The sequence below is a fragment of the Vulpes vulpes genome, chromosome 3, assembly GCF_048418805.1.
Source record: "Vulpes vulpes isolate BD-2025 chromosome 3, VulVul3, whole genome shotgun sequence".
NCBI classification, from domain to species: Eukaryota; Metazoa; Chordata; class Mammalia; order Carnivora; family Canidae; genus Vulpes; species Vulpes vulpes.
This window is the reverse complement of record NC_132782.1, coordinates 98050355-98077040: the sequence shown is the minus strand read 5'-3', so window position 1 is coordinate 98077040 and position 26686 is coordinate 98050355. Positions and strand designations below refer to the sequence as shown.

General features: G+C 40.0%; 1 protein-coding gene across 2 annotated transcripts in view; it reads left to right on the top strand.

Moving 5' to 3' along the window:
• The first annotated feature begins 69 nt into the window (after window positions 1-69).
• METTL9 (methyltransferase 9, His-X-His N1(pi)-histidine) overlaps window positions 70-26686 on the top strand; it is a 45241-nt gene continuing 18624 nt past the window's right edge. For both annotated transcript variants that reach the window (XM_072751361.1, XM_072751360.1), the window contains exons 1-4: window positions 70-418; window positions 12442-12632; window positions 17563-17772; window positions 23461-23645. In XM_072751361.1, coding sequence (XP_072607462.1) covers window positions 254-418; window positions 12442-12632; window positions 17563-17772; window positions 23461-23645 — 751 coding nt within the window. In that variant the 5' untranslated portion in view covers window positions 70-253. The remainder of the gene's footprint in view (window positions 419-12441; window positions 12633-17562; window positions 17773-23460; window positions 23646-26686) is intronic.

The window sequence follows — 26686 nt, the reverse complement described above, 5'->3', positions numbered from 1 at the left end:
TCCGGGCGGAAACCGGTGCCGGCGGCTGCGGCGTTCCGCGGGCGGAAAGGAAAGGGGGGGAGGCAGGAAGGGTGCGCGCCGCCCGCTCCTCCCCACCCCCCCACCCCCCCGCCTCGGCCCTGCAGGGGCTGGATGGGCAAGTTGGGCGCGATGGCTCGAGCCCGGGCGGCGGCGGCGGCGGCCGGAGGCGGCGGCGCCTCCTCCTCCTCGCCCCGGCGCCGGCGGTGATCCGAAGGAGCGGCCGCGGCCCCCGATGAGACTGTTCGTGGGCTGGCTGTGCCTGAGCCTGGCGTCCGTGTGGCTGGCGCGGAGGATGTGGACGCTGCGGAGCCCGCTCACCCGCTCCCTGTACGTGAACATGACGAGCGGCCCCGGCGGGCCGGCGGCGGCCGCGGGCGGCAGGAAGGAGAACCACCAGGTACGCGGCCCGGCGGGGGCGGGGGCGTGGCGGCCGGGCCTTCCCGCGCGCGGCCGGGCTATTGTGCGGGGCTCCGCGGCCGCAGCCGCCGCCTCCCGCCCCCGCGGGCTGTCGCCCAGTCGCCTCGGCCCTTCGGAAAGTTTTCCCGACGTCTCCCCCGCCGGGCGCCGCCTCCGGGCCCCGCGGGCGCCTTTTGTTCCCGGGCGCGGGCGGAGCGCGGCCTCCCGGTCCTCCCCGGGCCCGGAGCCCCGCATTGTTCCCGGGCCGCGGGCGGCGGTCGCAGGCGCAGGGGCGCCGCGGGTGCGGGACCTTAGGGGCGGGCGCGGGGCCGCGGGCATCCACCGGGCACCCACCGGGCACCGGGGCCTGCGGTCTGCACCACCCGGCCGAGCCCGTGACCCGCGCGACCCGCGGCCGCCGCCGGCCTCACCCCCACCCCCCACCCCGCACCCCAACCCTTGTTTGTCTGCTTCAATCTCTCAACATACAAAGGGCCATAAAGAAATGTAACCGTGCATCGTGAGCCTTTTTAAGTCTCTGGGCTTAAGCGGCTGACATTTTTCCCTCTGCAGTTAAATTTAAAAAAAAAAAAAAAAAAAGGGTGTTTGACAGGTCCTCACATTCCCATCCTCCTGAGCCTCCCCCCACCCCCTCCACTCCTCCCTAAGAGAGAGAGAGAGAGAGCTCTCCTTGCAACTTCAGTGTTTTGGTATCTGACCAGAAAGATGTGGTAAGAAGGAAGATGATGCAAGCTTTTCCTGGAAGGGATTTTTTTTTTTTTTAAACAGAATTAGGCAGGAGTGAATTCTTTTCAGAGTTGCGGATCGTGAGCTCTGCGATGTGACCGGTTAGGGTGGCCTTTTCATGATAGTTTTGTGCCACTCCACAGAAATATGTGTGCAGGTCAGCTGTAGAAGGAAGAGTGGAGGAAAATTAAAAAAAAAAAAAAAAAAAGGAAAAGTGACATTTCATATTTGACCGTAATTTAGTGTGTGGTTAACCCTGCCTTCATTGAGAAGAGGCTTTCTAACTCTGCCAGAGTGCTGGCCTAGGATTGCCAGCGTTTATAGTACATCTTGCCTTTGCAAGGAGCAGGAAGCGATTATTCCCCATTTTGTGTCTCATCATTTTTCATAGATTTTTGTTTTGTTTTGTTTTGTTTTTCCTGTGTTACAGCATTTATTATGCCAGGCGTTCGGAGAGTTTACACGTGAGGAATTATCTAAGGACTTAAAGCAATTCATTAAGAAAAGTAGCGGTTTAGTTTCTATCTAGTAATTACCGGTCACGGCCCCTTTTCTGTTTTTCAAGGAAATAATAAATTTCCACGAAGGAAAAAAAAAAATTGTTTTCCATCGTGACCCCACAGCTCTTGCAATTTGTCAGGGAATCATGCCTATGGTATTGTTGGGAGTGTGTACCTAAAGTCAGTAGGTGATCTTAAGCTGTAAAACCACATTCTTTGCTGTGGGTTAATTGCTTAACACTTATCCTTCTCAGAGAAACGACTCTAAAGTACCGCAGTGATAATGTAGTTACCAAAATGTCACACATCAGTATGGGTGGTGGTGTAAAACAATGAATTAGAAATGTCATTTTCAACAATTGGTAGAAAGAAGGTTCTGGGTAGGATAAAAAGGAGACTGATTTCCATTGATGTGGAATTATGGTCGAATCTCTTAGCTGTAGGTGTTTATGATTCTTGTCTTGATTACTTCTACTATAACAACACACTTGATATGTTTTCACTGCTTGTAGAAAAATTGGTTATATTTTAAAAATTGAGAAGCTGTTTAAGTAATTTGTTTTTTTGTGGAGTGTAGATAGAATATATATGTGTGTGTATATATATATATATATATATATATATATATATACATATACATATACGTATACATATAATATACATATAGCCTTAGCATAGCCTCAGAATATCTCCTAACGGGATACTTTCTAATCGTGTACCTTTTTAAAACTGACTCAGTTAGGTTCTGAGGAAAACTAATACTGGTTTCAGATACTTCGTTTACTTTGTTTCGCTTCTGAGCTACTCAGGTATGTGTGTACACAGGTGTGCTTTAACCAGTTGGACTAACAGTTTGGCAGCTAAGTTCTCCAGGTGAAGACTAATCTGGTACTCTCTGAATATTTAGGGGGAGATTGGCTCTTTTCCATAGAGTGATCAATACAGACATTATTTTGAGATGAGACATTGACATTATGAAATATTGCCTATGAATAAAGATAAAAATGAACAAAAGAAATGTGTATGTAGAAAGCACAGTGAGATAAAGTGAAAGAGGACGCTGTCCGCTCTGCAGAGTGTCTGTTTATGGTTTGTTATCTGCTTTATATTGCAGCATCCTAGGTGTGCCTCATAAACTATCTCACTTATGAAGTAACTTAACACTAATATTCTTTCCCCCTTCAAATTTATAGTTTCATCTAAGGTTTTCTGGTGTTCATTTGGGTGTGTGGGATCCATCGCCAGCCACATCTGGTTCTTTTGGACTTGCATGAAAGTGGGGTTATGGATTTAATTGAACTGTACTTAGCACAAGTTTTCTTTATGGTTATTTTATTAAGAAATTATGGTGGAGGAGTCTGGTTAAAAGAGAGTTCTTGGGAAATGTTTATCATTAAAAATTGCTATTTAGTTACTATTGCCTGGAGGTGAAATGTAAGGCTCTTTTGAGCTAAGGTTGCTCTAAAACTATAGTAGCAGCACCATTTTAATAACTTGGTTGGTGTGCTAGCTTCAAATCTGGGATTATTTTTTCATTTTGGGCAAGAGAATAGCACGGAAGGGCTTGTCTTGGAGCTGGGATATGGCTTGCAGGCCAAATTGGGCTCACTGACTTTTTTGTTATAGTCTATGAAGTCAGAATAGTTTATTTTTAAATGGTCACAAAAAATATATTTTGTAATATGTGACAATTTCTTTTATGAAATTCAAATTCCAGTGTCCACAAATAAAGTTTTGTTGGCACAGCCACCACCTTCACTTACTGTCTGTAAGGGCTTCCTCACTAACAATGGCAGACTTGATTGGTAGGTACTCTACGACCTACAAGCCTTAAATATTTATTGTGTGTCCCCTTACAGAAAAAAAGAGTTTTCCCCAGAGAAAATTTCCAGCTTCCTTCATCAGCAGCACATTTCTTAATCATAGGTTGCACAGTGGGTAGTTTGACTCATTGGGAAGAAATAGAGCCAGGTAGTGAGAAACTAGATATGTCGCATTTTGGTATTGGCAGGCTTAGAACTTAAAAAGAAGGTAGCAACAACAAACACTTTGGATCTAGTGTTTTTGATGCATTGTACCTAGTACTTAAAGTTAATGCAACTATTATGGAGCTATTGAAACTTGAAAGGGCCATTCAATAGTTTCTGAGTTGATAGAGTGGAAAAAAGAATTGTTATGGAACTCCCTGGAACGAGGCCAGGACAGATTCTTCAAGAGATGCACTGTAAGGATTTTTAAGAGCACAGGTAACACTGGTTATCTGCAGTTAGTGAAGTGTAACTTAAAATTACAAAAGTTTGTGTATAGTTATTTTTTTACCTTATATAACTTCAGAACTGTGTTATGTTAAAAACAGTGATGGAATTTTTTTTTTCTTTTTAAACGGTGATGGATTTAAGACAGAATTGAAACTATTGGTGTTTTGTTTTTGTTTTTTCCAAATGAAAAAAATACTTGGACATCACAGTCATAGGTCAAAGTGCTGCTAATGGACAAATTCAGCCTCCTGTCCCCTCATTCCTCATTTACCTTGTGGTGAAGGCTGACCAAAGTCAGGCATGAGTTAACAGTGCTCAGGAGCAGTTGCCAGCTTGCCAGATGGACAACTGATGGATTTGAATCCTCTTCTGAATTGCCTTCCAGAACCCGGAGGCCTTTGCAGCCATATACCAAAGAGATTTTGAAGAGTCTCTTTCCTTGTAACCTGTGTTGAAGCCCTATATAAGTGTTTGCCTCAATTTCTCGGAACACTAGGATCTCCCTCTTCTGCTGGATATATACCAGGAGCCTTTATGTTCCCCTTTGAAGGTGCTTGAGGGCACCCTGGTAATTGCCAGTAAAAGACTGTTGTTTAGATCCTCTGAAGCTTTGTTAAAATCTTAGGATTATAAAATTCTAACAGTGAGTATTTGAAATGAAAATTGCCAATAATTTATTTATTAAATCAAAGCTGAAACAACTTAATGTAATCCATATGAATTGTTTCTCTCCATGGATGAGGGAGTGCTCTGTCACTCTACACATTAAAATCTCGCATAAAGAGGTTGTTGGTTTAGGTTTGTGTCATTTGTGGAAAAATAATGAGTGGTTTGAATATTTACTCTTATGCTGTGCCTAAATGCAAGAAAGTGTCAGTGATTGAATGTCTGGACTGATAGGATTCATTGCAGAACTTAGAATGTAATTTTTGAATCCTTAGCTTTCAGGTTAATGTCATTAGGCTTGGTCTGACCACCCCCTGTAGTAGAAAAGATTTTGTGTTCATGGACCCCATCAGTGGAGCCTTTCCAATTGTTTCTAGTGGACTAAATGCCTCAGGTCTTTGGTTACTCATTCTTTTTGAGAATGGCTGGGTGCCCAGACCTACAGTGTGGTTTTAAGGCATTCCCTTGAACTTCAGTTCTCTGACTGGCTTTTGTGGGCCTTGGACAGGAAGGGGAAGGAAATCAAGTTATTGTGCTTCTATTGTGTGCCAAACACTTTAATGTATCATCCTCTCCCATCCTCCTACAACTCCCAGAGGTAGGGGGTGCACCCCCTTTTTTGATAGAAGATTGAGTCTGAGAGAGATGAAACTTGCTTATGAGACAGTTGGTAGGTAGCAGAGTTGGGTTTTGACCCCAGCTCTGTCTGATTTCAAGGCCCAGGCTTTTTCCACCTTTTCATGGTATCCCTCCTAGGAAATCTTGTGTTGTCTGAGAGTCTGGGAAAGTAGGCTGCCTCCTTAATAGGAAACTGCCTCCACCCTAGTTGACCTCTGTGTAGACATTGAAGCTATGTAGCTATACAAAACACCCATTGGAGTTTTGCAGTTTGTGAATTAGACCAGGATGGGACAACTGTTCCAAACTTTGGCTTTAATCCAGTTTGTGCGTGCTTTGGTCGAGTTTAATGTTGAAAAAAAATCTTTCCTATGATGTCTTTTTTTCTGACACTAATTCTCTGACACTGGCTGGGTGTCCTACAATTCATTTTTATTCTTTTTTTTTTTTTTAAGTTTTATTTATTCATGAGAGACACAGAAAAAGAGGCAGAGGGAGAAGCAGACTCCATGTAGGGAGCCTGATATGAGACTCAATTCCAGGTCTCCAGGATCACACCCTGGGCTGAAGGCGGCGCTGAGCTGCTGAGCCACTTGGGCTGCCCTCATTTTTATTCTGACACAACCCAGAGTTGACATCCATCCAGAGGTTTAAGGGCTCTGTCGTACAAGACTGCCCTCCCTTCAGATGCCAGCTGCAGGTAATGGGTACACAGACTACCTATCCATGCTTCTGCCCAACTTGGTTACAAATTCTGGGATTTCCATAACCCTCCCTCAGGTTAGATAATTTGCTAGAGTGACTCAGAAGTTAGGAAAATACTTATTTACTGGTTTATTATAAAGGATACAATTCAGGAAGAGCCAATTGGAAGCCAATTACAAAGTATGGGCGGAGGTGGAGGGTGGCACAGAGCTTTTCTGGCCCTCTCCAGGTGAACCACCCTCCCAGCACATTGGCGTGTTCAGCCACCTGGAAGCTCCCAGAACCCTGTTGTTTAGGGGTTTTATGAAAGTTTCATTACCTAGGCATGCATGGGTGATTAAATCATTGGCTCTTAGTGATTAAACTCAGTCCCTAGAGGTTGGAGGTGGGGCTGAAGGTTCCACGGTTTGCCACCACCCCCTCATTGTCATATTAGCATTACAGAAGATACTCCGAAGATCACTCAGGAGATTCTCCAAGGTTTTTATGAGCTCTGTGCCTGGATCTAGGGGATGAAGACCAAATATACATGTATTTTTTTTTATTATACCATATTGCCTAAAATCAGGAAGTTGGCTTTTTAAAATCACTTTCTAATTCCAACTCTACTACTGAGCTCATGTCCTTTGTATTTTGGAAGAAAAGAGATAATACACTTCTGTTTGATTGTTGAGGAACTCAAAAATAAATTTAGAAAAACTTCTAATTTTTTTTTAAATTCTGTGTGCTTTTTTTAAAAAAAGATTTATTTATTTATTTATTTATTTATTTATTTATTTATTTATTTATTTATTTATGATAGACAGAGAGAGAGAGAGAGAGAGAGAGAGGCAGAGACACAGGAGGAGGGAGAAGCAGGCTCCATGCCGGGAGCCCGACGTGGGACTCGATCCCGGGACTCCAGGATCGCGCCCTGGGCCAAAGGCAGGTGCTAAACCGCTGAGCCACCCAGGGATCCCGAAAAACTTCTAATTTTATCCCTCGGTCTAGATAAGGAAATATAATCTTATAGGATATGCTTTGAAGGAACTATTCATCCACCAAGATGATATAAAGATTAGGAGATGTTTGTGGGCTTTATCTGTAAGACCTGACCTAATACCATATTATTTTGATCAGTGAATACTGTCACATACATGTCCAGAACTCATGTCTACCTGATGTGGCTGTTTATTTGTCTGATTTTTAGTATCTTACAGTCTTGTTGCAAGTAGGGAGAACACTGCTATTTACTGTAATTTTTAGAAGATTTCCTGGTTAGTTATCACATCCTACTTTGTACTTGGCATCAGCAGATGACTGGATGGTATAATTGGTTTGATTAGAATTTATTTAAAAGATTTCCTTACTTATTTGGATTGAAGAAAATTCAAGTAAGCTTTAAAGGAAGATGCTAAGATGACGTTTTTCCAGACACCAGTCTCCAGCAGAGGAGGCCAGCCTACTGTAAGTAGGGTGGGTACACCGTCCTTCCAGTGTGAACATTTAACGAGCATGATGCTTTTTTCTTGCCTGTGCACCTTGGTCTCTGTAGTCTTTGAGGAGCACATATTCAAAGAACTTACCTGCTTGAAAGTGCATGAGAGCCTACAGACAGGCCACCCAGTGTTGCAAGCTCATTACAGCTTTTCATTTAAGCTGAATTGTCCGGAGAGAGGAACTCCTGGGGACTGCCTAATGGTTGCAGGGGCCCCTGCATTGATTTTTCTATCAGTATCTCATCTCAGAGCAAGGGGACTGCTTATTTAAGCCCTGAACATCTTGACCAAGATCATAATCCCATTACTCGATTCCCTTGCTTCCCTTGGTTTCTGATTTTTTTCCCTCCTCTGGAGTATAAGTTCCTGGAGGCCAGTGAATCCATCTTTCATTTTCCCTAGACCACTGTTAAGCTGGGATAATTAGGAAACACTAATGAAATTTTCTGGGTTGGCCCATGTAGTTGTTTCCAGGCAGTGGTGATTTTGCCTCCCAGGAGACGTTTGGCAATGTCTGGGACATTTTGGGTTGTCATGACTGGGGGGAGTGCTCCTGGCATCTGATCGGTAGGGGCTGGAGATGCTGCTAAATATCCTGTAATGCATCGGACAGATCCAAGTAACAGGATTATCTTGCCCCAAATGTCAGGAATGCTGAGGCTGAAAAACCATATAATTTAGTTGCTATCTAGATCAGATTATCATTTCTCTAAACACACCCAGTCCAGTTTACTTGGGCAGAATGGTCCTGCTTTCTTTTCTGAAAATGAATCTCGGACATACTGGGTAGATTAAAGAGAATCTTTGAACGAAACTTTGGTAAAACAACATGCACCTAGAATAGGAACCTAGATTAGCTGGAAGTGCTCAGAAACCCTAGGCTTCCCCTTTATCCAGAAGTTGTGAGGTGGTAAATGAAATGTGAAGCACTTGGCCAGGTGCCTTGTACAAGGTAGGTGTTCAGTCAGTGTTGTCCTTTGTTGCCTGCTTGTGGTGATGCAATTTTGTGGTGCGTGGGTAGATTTAACCACTGTTTGCAGAAGTGGATTTAAGCAAGGCCTTTCAGGGGCATTGGCTGACTCAGTCGGTGGAGCATATGACTCTTGATCTCGGGATTGTGAGTTCAAGCCTCACGTTGGGTGTAGAGATTACTTAAATAAATAAAGTAAAATAATAAAATAATTTAAAAAAGAAAAGCAAGACCTTTCAAAAACCTGAATTTTAGAAATTGACAGAAACACAGTGACAGCTCTCTCTGTGGTTATCCTTATATCCCTTCTAGGATTTTGTTAGAAACTTCAAATTCTGTTAGGCTGCCTGTGATTTTTTCTTTTTTTCTTATTTTTAGGTTTATTTATTTATTTATTTATTTGAGAGAAAGAGCACATGTGCCTATGAGAGAGCATGAGCAGGGGGCAGGGTGCAGAGGGAGAGGGAGAAACTGACTCCCCACTGGACAGAGAGCCTGCTACAGGGCTTGATACCAGGACCCCGAGATCATGACCTGAGCTTAACCAACTGAGCCACCCAGGTGCCCCTGTGATTTTTTTTTTTTAAAGATTCATTTATTTTTAGAGAGAGAGTATGTGAGTAGGGGGAGGGGCAGAGGGAGAGAGAATGAGAGAGAGAAAGAGAAAGAGAGAAGCATACTCCCCACTGAGCATGGAGCCTGACACAGGGCTCCATCTCATGACCTGGAGATCATGACCTGAGCCAAATCAATAGTTGAATGCTTAACCTGCTAAGCCACCCAGGTGCCCCTAGGCTGCCTGTGATTTTAACAGTAATTCATTTGATGAACATTTATTGTTCATTGTATCTGTGCCAGGTACTGAAGTCAGTCATTGTCCCTATCTTTATGAAACTTTCTGTCTACTTGGGAAGATAGACATGAACATACAGTTATGTATAGTTATATTCACTTCAATGGTCATAAATGTTACTGAGGAGATATATGGGATATAGGAGAAGGTATTTGAATGTGGGGGGGAGCTACCTAGTCTGCAAGTTCAAGGCAAACATACTTGAAGAAATATTTAGGCTTAGATCAAATTAATCAGGTGAAGAGAAAGTGGGTTGAGGCGATGGGAAATGGAGGGGACAGAGCAGACAGGTGTGAGACAGCCTTGAGAAAGGAGCCTCCCAGAAATAGAGGGATACAGTGTTGGTGGCATAGTGAATGGCCAGGGGTTATGGATGGGTAGACGGTGTCATGAGGTAGGCTGTGGACACAGAATGGACAAATCGTGTAGGGCCTGGTAAGCCATATTGAGCATTTTGGATACTAGCTTCAGACTTATGTGAAGCAAGGTCTTGATGTGATCAGATTTGCATTTAAAAATTTGCATTTTTAAAGAGGTTTGTTTGGTCACTTAAATTTTCAGACCTCTTTTCATTTCTGGAAGATAAAAATGGCATGTACATTTAAATGTGTATGTGTATGTTAAAAACCCTTATTGAGATATAATTCACATACCATAAAAATCATCCTTCTAAGTGTACAGTTCGGTGGTGGTTAGTACAGTATATTCACAGAGTTGTGCAGCCATCACCACTCTAATTTCAGAACATTTTCATCACTCCAGAAAGAAACTCCATATCCATTAAGACACTCCCTTTGCCAACTGCAATCTACTTTTTGTGTCTGGATCTGCCTATTCTGGACACTTCATGTAAGTGAAATCCTATCCTTTGTGGCTTTTTGTGTCTGGCTTCTTCCCCTTAGCATAATGTTTTCAGAGTTCATCCATGTTGTCACATGAATCAGTACTTCACTGCTTTTTATGGCTGAATATCTTGTTTATCCATCAATTGATGGGCATTTGGGCTATTTCCACTTTTTGGAGATTATGAATAATGCTGCTGTGGAGTTGACATTTGCATCCTGCAGATGGTCAGGAGGAACATGGATTTCAACCTTTGTCTTTAAAGAGGAGGGCTTTATTCCTTTTTATTCTGTAGCAATTCTGTTTAGTAAGCTGTTTCTTTTCTGAAACACTTGCGTGGCTGTAAAGGTTCAACCACATGTGTGAATGTCAATGAACTGAGAAAAATGCTGTTAAGAACTTGAGTTTTCCTCTTGGCACTTGAAAGCAATATTTGCAGTTAATGATGCCAAGTTCTGGAAGTCCACTGTTTTCTGTTGTCCATTACAAGTGAATGCCAAGGAATTGTTAGCTCCTCTGTTTCACTTGAATGACTTCTTGTCCACATTAATAGAGTGTACCTGATTGCCTACAACCAAGGTGATGGCTTTCATTCTGATTAGTCATTTCAGAGAATAAAAAATAAATAAAAGTCAGAGTGGCCTCAGTATTACAGAGTTCAGAATGTGCACAGAAGGTCGTGAGTATAATAAAAAATGGTTTATGACATGTACTGGGGCATAACTTCAGGCATGATGAATATTAAGAATTAGTTAATGATAAAGCAAGAACATTTTCAGACCAAGGAAAAAAGTATAGGCAGTAAATATAAGAAGCTTCACAGCTTATCATGTACAGTAGAAGAAATGAAAATTGTTTTCAAGTCCAAGCAGTTTTGGTAACAGTGTTCAAATAGTGAATTAACACAAATCAGTCAACAGTTGCGAGATCTGGTATTTAGTTTGGATATAGGTTTGTGAAAAAGATGAGCTAATCTTTGCAATTTTAATGTGCCTGTTTGCTTGTTTGTATTGGTTTCTAACTGGTTCCTTTTAATGTTAGTGTCAGGAATGTTACCCAAGATTTCATTCCACATTTAGCAAGCTTCAAATGACTGTAAAATTGGTCCACCAGTTGAGTAAGCAGTTACGGGACACCTGCTGATAAATGTCATATTTATCAGGGGGAAGCAAATTACTTTTGGCCAGTAGACTTTATTGGGAAAAAATTGATTGTTTCTTAGCAGATCATCTAGTAACTGGTCAACCCTACAGTTTCATCATTGTAATTAATGGGCTTACTGTTATTTATCAGGCCATGTTAGAGGAATCTCATTGCTGTTATTATAGGATTCTTTTGTGTGTCTGGTACTATATTGAGGATTTGCCTGCATTACCTTCTTTAATCCTCTCAGTAGATACGAGTGACAGGTAGGTATCTACTAGGATAGGTACATACCAGTGACATCTCTAGTCTACAGATGACTGAACTGAGGCTCAGTGACTAAGTGACTTCTCTAAGCTTGCACAGGAATGGTGGAGCCAGGACTTGATTGTGGAGCGGACCCTAAAGCTGGCCTACCCTACTATCTACCTTCCCCTTTCCTGGTATACTAACTCTAAATGAAAATGGAAAACGTATGTATCGTGGAAGATTAAATTTCATCCATGGTTGAGGTTCTTGGATTTTGTTCTCAAAAGTGCATTCTGGTTAGAGCCTGTTCCTGGGTATTTGGTTCCCCGGCCTGTTATTACTTTGTTTTCTCATTGATTGCAATGTGACCTTAAGTAACTTCTTAATCTTTCTCAAGAACATATTGCCCCTATTTGAGAATGTTATATGACCTGGTAAAGCACACCTCAGTATTTCTAAAGGCAGCTTAATCTGGTCACTGGAGTGTTAACTTCTGCTGCTTACTCTGCCATTGATGTGTTTGGTGGTTTTGAATTAAATCACTGCATTACATGATGATTTCCTTATCTAAAACAAAGTTAATAATGCTAGTTTTGGCTTCTGAGACTGATTTTCAGTGAAGGAGAGGCCCACAGAGCTTTCCTAGATCTCAGAGTACTGGAGGTATAGTGACTGAAATAGTGGGCCAGGAGTCAGAACACCTGGATTATGGCCTAGCTCTGCCACCTACTAACCTACTAAGCTATATGATTCAGAAGCCTCTTCAACCTTCCTCTGCCCTCCCATCCCCTTAGGAGAATTAAATAATGAGAAATTATGTATGTGGAAGTATTTTACACTTTGTAGGTTATCTGAGTATAAAAGATGAGATTATCCTCAAAGTGCCAAGGGCCATGAGATTATGATATTTGGAAATATCACATTTGATTTAGTCTTCGGGCTTTTGTTTAGATGACACTTCAGTTGTGTATTTTCACTTTTTCTTCTTTTTTAGTGGTATGTGTGCAACAGAGAGAAATTATGCGAATCACTCCAGGCTGTCTTTGTTCAGAGCTACCTTGACCAAGGAACACAGATCTTCTTAAACAACAGCATTGAGAAATCGGGCTGGCTATTTATCCAATTATATCACTCTTTTGTGTCATCTGTTTTTAGCCTGTTTATGTCTAGAACATCTATCAATGGGTAAGTGAATCTTGTGTATTTTTTCTTTACCCTTAGGTTTATGAAAAAAAAAGAGGAAAGTTGTTTTGTTGAAGGTGTTGACTGCCTCCGCTACAATACTTCTACTAGTTAGAATCCTTGACAGTGGGTCCAGTCTTCAGCCTTATGCTCCCAAGTGATGTTCATAATGCTGCTAATTCCCTGTGGGAGAGTATCAAGAACTGAGTTCTTAACATAGCTGAAGAGTGAAATCTTCACCTTAAGCACACTTTCCAGGAGCAAGTTTTTTGGGGGGATTTAATCAGTGCAGCAATGTGTGATGGCTTATTTCTAGGGAAGGGTCCAACATCTGTTCTTACATAATGTCTAGGCTCACCAGAATTTTTTTTTTTCCGATTTTATTTATTTATTCATGAGGACACACAGAGAGAGGCAGCAGACATAGGCAGAGGGAGAAGCAGACTCCATGCAGGGAAGCCTGATGCGGGACTTCATCCCGGGACCCTAGGATCACACCCTGAGCCAAAGGCAGTTGGTCAACCAATGAGCCACCCAGGGATCCCTCACCAGAATTTTTTAAACTTACTATGGAAGTACCTATCTCCAGAGTGGTTCTTTTGCATAAATCCATGGAAGAAGCTTTAGGAATATTTTTTATCTTTTCTTGGCCAAATTTTCAAGTATCTCCAAGGCCCAAGAATCTAGAATGCCAAGGGGAAAATCAGTAGGGCTCACTGTTTATGAAGCCTTTTTGGACAGCTTAAAGCCACTAGTTGGGCCCACTTTTTTCCCCCTTCAGGTTTGGAGCCAGCTTCTCCTGAATTTCTGGATCCCCAATCTATCATCTGGTCCTTAAATATGTTTTTAGGCACCATGAGCCATTTCTCAAGATTTCTTACTTGATTTTCTTCATTGTTTATATGAAATTGCCTTAAGTTTGCTTCAGCAAACAGTTGTTATTTTTGTATTGGTAGTTGAATTTATACAACTTGGTCTGACATTTTGTTTCTGAAATTGGCTGCACCAAGTTTCTGTTCTATACCATTTTATTTTTCTTTGGAAAGCAGACAAGTCACTGTAGCAATAATTCTTATCCTTTATGGTGGCCTTTACCTCTTTAAAAATGACAAAAGGAAAAAAAAATGACAAAAGGTAGGAATCCTCTCTTCAAATAGTATTTACATTCAACATTTCACATATAATTTTGGGTGATTTCAAACTGAACCACCTCTCTCCTTCACCCCCACCCCATCTCCAACTTCTGCCCCATTGGCTCCTGGTTAAAATTCCTTGATTTGGAATTTCGTGGTTTGGTCAAAGAGAGGCAATACATTTAATCAATCCTTTGGGTTCCCTTATCTATGGCTCTTACCTCCCACTCTCCCAAAACATGTCCTGTGTCCTTTTCTCACCTGAAAGCTTAATTTTGAGCCTGTTGATACTTTGCTTCCATGATACGTTATTACCATAGATGGTTGTCTCTTTCTGAAATAATTATAGGCATACCTCATTGTATTGTTCTTCTCTTAATTGTACTTCACAGATGTTGCATTTTTAAAAAAAATATTTTATTTATTTATTTATTCATGAGAGACCCAGAGAGAGAGAGAGAGAAAGAGAGAGAGAAAGAGAGAGAGAGAGAGAGAGAGGCAGAGACACAGGCACAGAGAGAAGCAAGGTCCATGTAGGGAGTCCGATGTGGGACTCTATCCCGGGACTCCAGGATCATGCCCTGGGCCAAAGGCAGGAGCTAAACCGCTGAGCCACCCAGGGATCCCCAGATACTGCATTTAAAAAAAATTTAATTGGAGTTCTGGGATAACCATGCATCATGCAAATCTATCAGTACCATTTTTCCATTTGCTCTCTTTGCATCTGTGTGTCATATTTTGGTAATTCTCACAATATTCAGACTTTTTCATTACTATATTATGATAATCTCTGATCAGTGATTATGCCTTGGTGAAAACTCAGGTGACAGCATTTTTTTTTTTTTTTAGGAATAAAGTATTTTTAATTAAGGTATGTGCATTGCTTTTTTAGACATAATGCTGTTGCACACTTTATAGACCACAGTAGAGTGTAAACATAACTTTTATGTGCACTGGGAAACCAAACAATTCATTTGGCTTGCTTTATTGTGATACTCGCTTTATTGTAGTGGTCTGGGTATCCTGTACTGCGTGGTACCTTCTTTAATTAAGACGTTACTTATCAGACAAGAGGAAGGCCAGGTCAGGAGAGACATGATAGCTGCTTTCAGAGTTTATATTGTAAGGAAAATATAAGGAGGCACACCTCCTCTATAGATTGTAAATCTAGAGAGAACTTAGATTGTGGCCAAAGAACGGAGGATGGTTATTAAACACTAACCCCCGACTGTCCAAGGACATCACTAACTTTAGAAATTAAAGGCAAGGGGATCCCTGGGTGGCTCAGCGGTTTAGCGCCTGCCTTTGGCCCAGGGTGCGATCCTGGAGTCCCAGGATCGAGTCCCGCGTCGGGCTCTTGGCATGGAGCTTGCTTCTCCCTCTGCCTATGTCTCTGCCTCTCTCTCTCTCTCTCTCTCTCTCTCTGTCAATCATAAATAAATAAATATTAAAAAAAAAGAAATTAAAGGCAAGTGAGGGAGTCAGACCTCTCCATAGTATGTGTTTGCTGGAAACTTTATATTGAGCTAGGTCAGTGTTTTGGTATTTTAAATGGGATAACTTTTTATTGTGTGGGACTGACCCACATATGTCAGGAAGCCTAGCTTTTCTGGCCTACCCTCACTAACTGACAGCATTCCCAATTCATCAGGACTACCCCAGACTCTCTCACCTATAGGGCAGAGTTGGTCCTGGTTGAGAAACACTGGGCTTGATGAATTTTGATTTGACAGTTTTAATCTTTTTGTGGAGCCTTTGTGGCTCATGATTTTTGTAAATAACCAACTGAGCCACTCAGTCACCCCTCTTTGGTGCCCTTAAATGTAGATAGATCAGATTACCTCCTGAGCTCTGACTGCAGATGACCTCTATGTCTAGAGTTTTAGGATTATCATGTCAAGGTTCCTTACATCCCAAGAAGTTGGCTAGGAAAACATGTTATTTCATAACTGGGAAAGTTTAAGCCAAATAACTGTTTTGTAAATTACTTTTGAACCTGTGGCAAGTCAGCAGCAACACTGGGAACATGCATCCCTCAAGCCATGCTGCCTGTACCCTCTTCCTGCTCTGACTCTGGCTCCTGTGTGAATTTTGTAAAGCCCCTTCAGTAAGTTCAGTCCCTTTTTTCAGATTTGCTTTCTGCAGTGTAATGTACATTAGAAGATTAAACAAAACAAAACAAAACAAAACAGCTGTATTGGAGGAAATCACTTTTCTCTGTAAGGGATAGCATCATGTTTAACAGTCTCTGATGTCCATGCTCCCAAACCCCCCTAGTTTTTTAGCATTTCTGTGGAGCATAAGATTTGCTATAAACACATTAATAGATATGGTGAAACTCTCCTATTGCCTTAATGGGAAAAGGGTAGAGAGGTGGTTTGTTATATGAACTCTGCAGTTTTAATCCATTCCTAAACTGGTCTTACCAGGAGCACCAGGTTTGCACACATCTTTCCAGTCACCTTGTGACATGTTGTACCTTATGATTATTTCCAGAAAGTAGCAGTACAGTACAGATTTCTCTGCCATTTCCTAGACCAGTGGTTTTCAAACTGTGTTCCAGGGTCTGAAGAGGAAGTGCCTCAGGAGCTGCTTCAGGCTACAAGGAAAGGCCCAGAAGTGACAGCTTCTTGAAGGCTCTTAACCTCATTTCTGTAGCAGCTCCATTTACCATTCATTGTCATCTCTGAGCTCCACTTGATTTCAAGAAAGGGTTTTACTGCTTAAAGGGAGTTGGAGAATCCCTGGTTGGGAAAGACTAGGATTTGAGAGCTAGAAAACCAGGGCTAAGTGAGGAACATTCTGCTCCCCAACATGATGCTTCCGTGAGACTTGGTTTGAGCCATAGCTGCTGTTGCAAGAGCTCTCTCTGATCTCCATTTAACTCTTCTCCAACTCTTTTTTTAGAGGCATTACTGTGGTTTTGAATGTTTTTTAGGATCTTTAAAAATAATAGACCCAGACATTTCGGTAATATATAAATCAATGGAAGTATGAATCTACTTTTTAAATGCAAATTAACTGATGCCACAGGGGCCGCTCTTTCTGCTTTTCTCTAGTGTCTCTTAAACATCTATGATAGTGAAGCTATTTTTCTTTACCCATTGTTTAGTTTCATAACAGCTTTTTTTTTTTTTCCTATTTGATTTTTCTGCTTAGTGTTATTGGCTAGTGCTGTGGTCTGATTTTGTTGGCCTGTAACAGAAAACATTACTCCATCCATCTCTCCTTCCTAGTTTGACATAAGTTCTTCACATTCACTTTTTTTTTTTAATTTTTATTTATTTATGATAGTCACACAGAGAGAGAGAGAGGCAGAGACATAGGCAGAGGGAGAAGCAGGCTCCATGCACCGGGAGCCCGACGTGGGACTCGATCCCGGGTCTCCAAGATCGCGCCCTGGGCCAAAGGCAGGCGCTAAACCGCTGCGCCACCCAGGGATCCCCTCACATTCACTTTTTAATTTCTTACTCATTCTTCCAACCTTCCCTTCCTCTCTCATTCATCCTGTTTTCTTTCTGCCTTTTATTTCTCTCCCTTCCCCATTCTTTATAGTTTTTATTTATAATCTCAGAGCCAAATGATACCTGGAGGTATTTTCTTATTTTACTAACTTTGCTTTTAACCCTGTAAGCCATATAAAAGGTAATGTATAATTTAACCATACAATCACATAAAATAAACATTTTGTAGGTTCAGGAGGAGGCTGTCAGGGCTAGTTACTATAGTTGCTCTGAATGTATGTGGGGGTGCTTACTTTGCATGGACTCTTCCATTTTTGTCCCCTTTTTTTTTTCCAGGTTGCTAGGAAGAGGCTCCATGTTTGTGTTTTCACCAGATCAGTTTCAGAGACTGCTAAAAATTAATCCAGACTGGAAAACCCATAGACTTCTTGATTTAGGTGCTGGAGATGGAGAAGTCACAAAAATCATGAGCCCTCATTTTGAAGAAATTTATGCCACTGAGCTGTCTGAAACTATGATATGGCAGCTTCAGAAGAAGAAATACAGGTATAAGTTTTAGACATCATTTGGGGTATATTTCTTGGTTTTAGTGTATTATTTAGTATATGTGGTGCCAAATCAAGCACTTGAGGAGTATGTTATTTAAAGGATATGAATCAGAAACAATTCTCCATGATTAGAAAAATTTTAAAACTTTCTATATTACAGTAAAGTAGAAACAGAGAGAAATAATCTTTCCTTGTCAGTCTTACTTTGGTCTAGAGGAGTCGGCTCTGTAGAAGGAGAGGGGCACGTGAGGGACAGCTTAGTAGAGGGAGATCAGACGTAAAGACTTTTGTGACTGAAATCTGACATTCTTTTTTTTTTTTTTAATAATTTATTTTTTATTGGTGTTCAGTCTGCCAACATACAGAATAACACCCAGTGCTCATGCCGTCAAGTGCCCCCCTCAGTGCCCGTCACCCATTCACCCCCACCCCCCACCCTCCTCCCTTTCCACCACCTCTAGTTCGTGTCCCAGAGTTAGGAGTCTTCATGTTCTGTCTCCCTTTCTGATATTTCCTACCCATTTCTTCTCCCTTCCCTTCTATTCCCTTTCACTATTATTTATATTCCCCAAATGAATGAGACCATATAATGTTTGTCCTTCTCCGATTGACTTATTTCACTCAGCATAATACCCTCCAGTTACATCCACGTTGAAGCAAATGGTGGGTATTTGTCGAAATCTGACATTCTTAAGGTTTGGTTTTTATTTTATTTTTCAGTGAAAAAAAATTTTATTGTGGTAAACTCCATAACATAGAATTTACGATTCTAGCCATTTTTAAGAGTATAGTTAGTGGTATTAAGTACATTTACATTGTGTAACCATCACCACCATCCATCTTTAGAACTTTTTTATTTTTCCCACTGAAACTCTGTACCCATTAAATACTAACTCCTCAAATCTACCCCTCCCCTCCATTTCCCTGGCCCCTGGCTACCACCATTCTATGTCGTGTTTCTACAAATTTGACTTACTCTAGGAACCTGATATAGGAGTTATACATTATTTGTCCTTTTGTGACTGGCTCATTTCATTAATAAACATAACGTCTTCAAGGTTCATCCATGTTGTGGCATGTATCAAAATTTTCCTTTTTAAGGTTGGATGATATTCCAATGTATGGCTGGCTATACCACACTTTACTTATCTGTTCATCTGTCAGTGGACACTTGGGTTGCCACCACCTATTAGCTATTGTGAGTAATGCTTCTGTAAACATGAATGTACAATAATTGTTTGAGTGTCTGCTTTCACTTTTGGATATATACTCAGAAGTGAAATTGTTGGGTTATATGGTAAGACTATGTTTAATTTTTTAAGGAAATATCATACTATTTTCCTTAGCAGCTACACCAATTTACATCTCACCAGCAATCCACAAGGGTTCCAATTTCTCTGCATCTTCACCAGCTTTATTTATTTATTTATTTATTTATTTATTTATTTATTTATTTAATGATAGCCATCCTAATGAGTATGAAGTGTCAAATCTTGGTTTTAAGACCATCTCCTGCTTAAGAGACTTAGGAAGAAGGCTGTTTTTTATTCAGTATGGATTCTACCGAAGAGAAGAAGATGCTGGGTACAGAATGCAGGAGGTAATAGGGCCTGCCTCCTGATATTTGGGAAGCCAGGTTGAGCCTTAGAAGGAGAAAGAATTATGCACTCACTTTCTTATCCACTGAAGTTTTTGCTCATAACAAATTAACCCTAGAGACAGAGTATTGACGTAGCTCTGGGAGTAGTACTGGAATGAACATTGGCAAAACATGGGAATTTTTAGCTTGGAGAAGAGAGACCAAGTAGGAAGGAGTTGGAAGGGAAGGTTATGATCAACAAAGGAAATGGAGTTTTATGTGGAAAGAGGAGTAAGTGTAATCTCTGGTATAATCATGTGTAGCTAGCTCTCAGAAGTTGAGATAGAGTTTAGGGGCATTTACCTTCCTAACACCTGGAGCATCCAAGTCCTTGCCACTCTCAGTGTTTAAATAGCTGTTAGGAACGCTATTGTAGATTTCTATCTGTGTGAGGTTGAACTACATGATTTGTAAGATCCCACTTAGCTCTAGCAGTTTGTCTCAGATTAGATCCTGGAGGGCCTGTGGTGATGACTACTGAAGTATTTCTTCACTTGGAAATTAATTCAACATTTCAAAACTTGGAACTTTTTTACCTTTGTTTTAACAATGCCTTAAATCATGCCAAATTCCTAATCTGATGTTCTCCTTCCACTTAAAAAAAAAAAAAAATCTGTTTTTGGAAGTGCATATGAGGTGGAAGGTGTTTGAAACTGCTTCATTCTCCTTCTATGCACTCCTGCCCCTTTCATTCCTTACTTGCCATTGAAGCCCTTCTTGACTAAATGCCTGAATGGAATTATCAGTGAAATTTAAATGTTTGAATTAAAATAAATAAATAAATAAATGTTTGAATTAATAATTCATTGTATCTAGAGTTTACATTGTATCTAGTAGTAAACTTATCACCATATGAAAAATACTTAGTTTAATTTTTTTCCTAATTTATAACACATATGCCAAAATCTATTTGTAATTTGACCTAAATAGGAATTCATACTGGTTGATATTCCCTCCACATTATCGTTAGTATTAAATAAAAACATATTCACAAAGTGGTATTTTTCTGAGGTTTTAATGAGGAAGTGGTATTCTTACTAAGATTGGGGTTCATCCAACCCATGGTGGCAGGGCAGACTTACAGCTTAATACCTTTTTTTCATTTTGGCTTGGGAGCTAGCTATTTTTTGCTTCTCTTTGATATCTGAGTTCATGAAAAACTGGCTTCCTAATAAAGGTTCTGGATGTCATTTTTGAAATAATTTACAGAAAATGTCTGGGTTTTTCCTCTGTTGCCAAGAATCACTATTTATGCCAGAAAACCCAATTGTAAAACTTAAAGATGTGGCTTTGATTTTTAAAACAAAACAATAATTTTTCTTTATACTGTTGGTGTTTTGCTTTTTATTTAGTCTATATCAAAATACTGATTGCTTTTTTCACTTCTGTAAAATATATTTTAAATCCTCCTGGAAGATAAACTATTACTTTAAATCCTTTTCTTGAAAAGAATAATTCCAGGGTTAGAAATACTGTTTTGTGGGCGCTTGGGTGGCTCAGTCGGTTAAGTGTCTGCCTTTGGCTCAGGTCATGATCTCCGGGTCCCAGGATCAAGCCCCACATTGGGCTCCCTGCTCAGCGGGGAGCCTGCTTCTCCCTCTACCTCTGTTTCTCCTCCCTGCTTATTGCTTATGCTCTCTCTCTGTCTCAAATGAATAAATAAAATCTTTAAAAAAATACTGTTTTGGAAAAGCCACAGACATAGGAAAGGATTATACAGTTTTTGATGTGTGCACCATTTAACAATTCTACAATACAAATGATAGCACATAACAAAATGGTTCTATGGCAGGAAAAAATTTGGGCAGCATATTTTCCTTTCTTGGTCTGCTTCACCAAAAACTAGTGGTAAAATTAGTTTAGGTGATCTGATTGGTAGTTAGTAGATGGTGGAGGGAATATGGGTGTGGTAAGATGCTGAGCTATGCAGGGTGTGGGTTTAGACTTAAATTCACATAGACCATTCACATGTGGGTAATCAAAAAGGAATCATATGTACAGTTCTAACACCAGAGAAGAGATCTTTAATATACATTTGAAAGATGCCTGACTTTAATCCATTATCTGGAGGTTTGAAATCTTCCTTGAAAAAATGTTTTAGTTAAGAATTCTATTTCTTATGTTATCTTCATTTTCTCTTTTTAATGAAAAGATGTTGGAGACTGAAGAGCAGACTGCTCTTTGCTCTCATCCCGCCACCCTGACAGGATTAATTCACAGACCTATCATCAGGCCCTTTCTCACCTTAGCTGGGGAGAGCACCTTCGTTGCCCCAAATGTACTAGGAGCATTTCCAAGGTGTAATTTTTATTCTGCCAGTGACTTGCAGTGTAATTTGGACAAGTCACTTCTTCCACTGTCCTCATTAGGAAATCTTAACCACATGCGTTATTCCTGGGCTAACATGCTGTTTGAGTGGGGCTGATAAGTTTGTCTTCATCGGTGGAACCGAATTTACAGAAGTAAAGATGAAGTTGGGCTTCTAAATGTGTAGCTGTAACCATCCCTGTGTTAAAGCCATAATTTTCTGTTAGGAGCCTGTCTTTCTTTCTTTCAAAAACTGCAGGCAATTCAGAGATAGATTTAATGAGATTGTTCTAGATTAAAACATGATGATAATGCTTGGTTTCTGCTTCCTTATAGATGGCCTAAGACCTTTGTTGTAATTTTGTTTTTTAAAATCAAGTATATGATTTGTTTTTGCAATTTACAAATTTAAACTGTTTGACTAAAGTATTAATATGCAAATAGTCCTTTTTAATTGTTTATCTCGGTTTTTAAAATGGGAATTGATCATATTTGTATCTCAAAATTAGGATCTTTAGAGTTTGAGCTAAATCTAGTTTCTAAAATCATCATTGCAGTTACAAGTTCAGTACAACAAAGTGAGTTTGGAGCCCTAATGCCCTACTTCCTTCAAGCAACAAAGGAATCTGACTAGTCCCTTGAAGTTGGTTAGTGTTGCTTTAGAGGAGGCTTTAGTTATTTAAAAAAAAATTTTAGACTGAAAAGAAGATGCAGCTGAGTGGTTTGTGCTCCTTTTATTCTACTATTCAAAAATGCTCTCAAATATCACTATGCTAATGAGTTTTCTGAAACAGCCCTCATTATACCTTTAGAATTTTCTAAGATAACTTACTGTATCTATTCAGCATTATCAGAGACTTGTTTACCAAAGATCCTTTCTCCTGTTTCCTTTTTTTCCCTGCCTCTATCATAACATGTCTCACCTGCCACATTCTGATTGTCATAACCAAGCAGAGTGAGTCATTTACAAATTGCCTTAAATGGTGGGGCTAACAAAGACTCTTGATAAGAGAATTCCTTCTTTTGGTGGATAAAACATTGTAAAGGATTTAGAAATGTTCTGAGAGAGAGAGAGAGAGGGAGAGGGAGGAAGAGAGAGCGAGAGACCAAGGCTGAGAGTGTTGTGTTAGCTATGCTCTTCCCTTACGGGTTTTTTTTTTTTTTCCCCCTACGGTTTTAATAGGAACCTGTGCTTTATCGTTTTCTATATAGTTATTCAGATGTGAAGATACTATATGAGATGGCATCTGTCTCCTGGGAACAGAGTTGTGCTTAAAAAGCCATAGGAAATTATCTTATACCACCCCCAGCCATTCTTAAAAATAGGAGGGACCCCAGGAATATAAAACATGAATATACAATGTATTTTGTGATTAAATTCCAATGAATGTAGAAAGTAGGATTTTTTTGTTCATTTGATATTCAGGAATTTGATGGTCTAGTTATAGCCATTTTTATCACTTTATATCTTCATACTTATTAAACATATGATTAGTTCTTATAAAGGAAGTATAGGTTTTAAGATCTGGAAATAGGTGAAACGCTAAATTTAAAGAAATAGGGTTGCTGTTTTCTTTTGCCTGGCCATTTTATTACTGCAAACATAAATTTTAATGAAAGAGCTTGCAGTTAATTTGAGTTAGAAGATAAAGTAAGAGCCTGCAGTACATGCTCTAACTTTATGTTTAAGGATGTCTTTAAGTGGGTTTATATCAATCAGGTTATTTCTGATATTTTCAGAGTGCTTGGTATAAATGAATGGCAGAAGACAGGGTTCCAGTATGATGTCATCAGCTGCTTAAATTTGCTGGACCGCTGTGATCAGCCTTTGACTTTATTAAAAGATATCAGAAGTGTCTTGGAGCCAACTAGAGGAAGGGTCATCCTTGCCCTGGTTTTACCCTTTCATCCCTATGTGGAAAACGGTAAGTGTGGTCAGGTTCCCTCTTACCCAGCATAGATGTTCATTGGTATTTGTGATTTTGTTTTCTTAGAAGAGCCTGGAATTGAAAGGAATTTGGTTAACCTATGTAAAATACCACCCATGTAATGATCACCCTGAGGATTTCCATGTGACACATGTTCATCTTAATGTGGATTTTATAGAACCCTAAATGCTCCCTTTTCAGTGATAATAGTGAATACTCAGCTGGGTCTGCCTGCTTGAAATTGAAAACCTAAAATGTGTCCAATTTTCTGCTCTTAAAATGGAGCCTGAATCACTTATTTATTAGCTTGTAAGCTGAGTCAAAAAATAAGTGCTGCCTTTTAATTTACCTGTATATACTTGCTGAACGTCATAGTTGTTTTGTATGTTACATCTCTTGTTTTGGACTCTAAAAATGATAATGCTGTTACCTGTTTTACTCTGCTGAAGACCATTTGTGTTCCAGCATGTTTCATTTCTTTGTGTGACATTTGACTTTTTGATTGCATAGTCTTGCTCTTCAACAATACTGAATGAAGAATATGTTAGAAGAAATGGTTTGATTTCATATTACTCCATATTTACTGTGACCTGGTTGTAGTCACATTAACTCATGGTTTTAGCTAACATGGTTTTACATTTCGGTCATGTTGAAAGATATGACTTTAAGCTTCTCCTTTGCATTTTCATAAGCTAATGTGCAGTAATATAAAAATTAGTTATCATGTAAAGTATTGCATGTTCAAATTTAAAAATCTTTATTTTTTCCATTTTGCTGCCTAATTCAGTTTTGGATTCAAAAACTCCCAAGAGCTTGCAGACATATTTAAGAAATCCATTACTATTTCACCAGGGTTGTAGTTGGCAAATATCTGTGAAACTCTGTCTTCAGGAGTAATGCTCATGTTTGCTTATAACCATGGATTTGCATTGCCTTACTTGCTCCTTCATTTCTTTTTGTCCATATTTTTTTCTCCTCAGGTTGTAGTTTCTTCAGATTAAATTCTTGCTTTAACCTTATCAAATGATTTTGGACTTAGTTGATGATGGGAGTAATAAAAAATTCTTTTAGACATAAGAGGGTGGGAAAGAACGCAAGTAGACCAGATAGTCCCACCCCCATATAACTTCTCGGTTTTCACATTCTTGTTGTAGAACCACCTGTCATAGTAAAGAAAAAACTGCTTTAAGTGTGAGTGCCCATATTGTGTGTGTGTGTGGGGGGGGTTCCTACAGTAAAATCTAGTAAATGTCCTTGATAATTCAGCAACCTGACCTTTTTTTTCAATGCTGTTCCCTGTCTAAGTCTCAGCTCCATCTCTGCATTGCAATCACTAGTTATCAGGTTGTAAGGTCCCAGTTTCCTGTGTCCTGTTGGGCAACCCACATGATAGAATTTTTGTGCTATTTCCTGGCATAGCAGGAGGTGGAAGAGCAGGGGGAGAAACATCAATCTAACAATGAATTTTATTTTTTTGTGTTCCTCACACTAAAAATTGAGAGGAAATCCAACTGGACAAGAGAGTAGTCTCCAGTAAGGCCTGAAAACAAGCTCCTTGATTGTGGATGCATAGCACAGAGTTGCCTGTTGAGTCCAAGGAGTCTGACATGTGACACAGAGCAAACCTGAGACAAGAAGCTTTGTTACTGTGGGTGACCTTTAATGACCTATACATTTTGCAGATTGCTCTACGGCACTCTATTATTGCTTCCTTTCTCTAAGTCACTAATTAGATCCTGATGATTTCCATGTGACACAATGTGAGGACTGAAATGCAAAGTGACCTTGTGGTGTGAGTTCATGAATACTGGGCTGTTTTAGGAATATAGGAGTGTGCTTTGCATATTTGGCTCAATCTATTTTTTAACAAAAAGCAATTGTAGAAGAAATGATTTTTTTTTTTTTTGGTAATTTTTAAATTTGTTTTACACCATAGCCATTTTGAAAAAAATGTAAAATGTGTCTTTCTGATTTCAATTTCAGTTTATTTGGTTTATTGACCCAGTTTTAGTTAAGGGTCATTAAATCTAGTGAGAATTGTTTTTAAGTATCAAATAAGGAGAAAGTATATAATGAAGAAAAGGAAAATTATATTGCAAAAATGAATAGTGGCATGTTTAATTTTTTTTTTTAAGATTTTATTTATTTATTCATGAGAGACACAGAGAGAGGCAGAGACACAGGCAGAGAGAGGGAGAAGCAGGCTCCATGCAGGGAGCCCGACGTGGGACTCGATCCCGGGTCTCCAGGATGGGCCAAAGGCGGCATTAAACTGCTAAGCCACTTGGGCTGCCCTTTTTTTTTAATTGTAATTTTTATAGAAAATGTTACTTTCATCATCTGGTTGTAAGTGCTATGTTGGAACCAGTTTTATTGGCTTGTGAGAGCTGATTATTATATTGTCTTGAGTTTAGTGAACTGGTCATTGAGTGGCTGCTACTGAACCTGATCATTGTATGGTCAGTGGTGGGAGCACTTAAATCTTGGAAATTGGTAAACACTGCAGTAGCCTCTCCCCTCCCCATGCTTGTTGGGAAACATTGACCAGCATGCCACTGGATGTATAACTTTACTTGAGGAAGCCCCCATTGATGTACTTTTAGGTACCAGCAGTTTGCTTTATAAATAATAGTGAAATGAACACTCTTAGGCAAGTCTTTGCCCATGTGTAAGTATGTTCAGGACGCTTTCTGCTTTGAGAAACAGAAGGAGCGCCTGGGGCGTGCAGTTTGTTATGAGTCTGACTCTTGGTTTTTGGTTTTGGCTCAAGTCCTGATCTCAGTGTCTTCAGATCAAGCCCCATGTCTGGCTCAGTGCTCAGTGCTCAGTGTAGACTCTGCTTAAGACTCTCTCTCTCTGCCCTCCCCCACGCTTGTGCTTGCACGCTCTCTCTCTAATCTATATTTTTTAAAATGGAGCAACTATAAATCGCTTTTCAAAAATTAAGAGTTTATTTTGGAAAAGTGACTATGAATTGGGTTAATTAGGTAATATAGCTGTTCTGCTGAAGTTCAGAGCTTCTTTTCTTCATCTTCAGT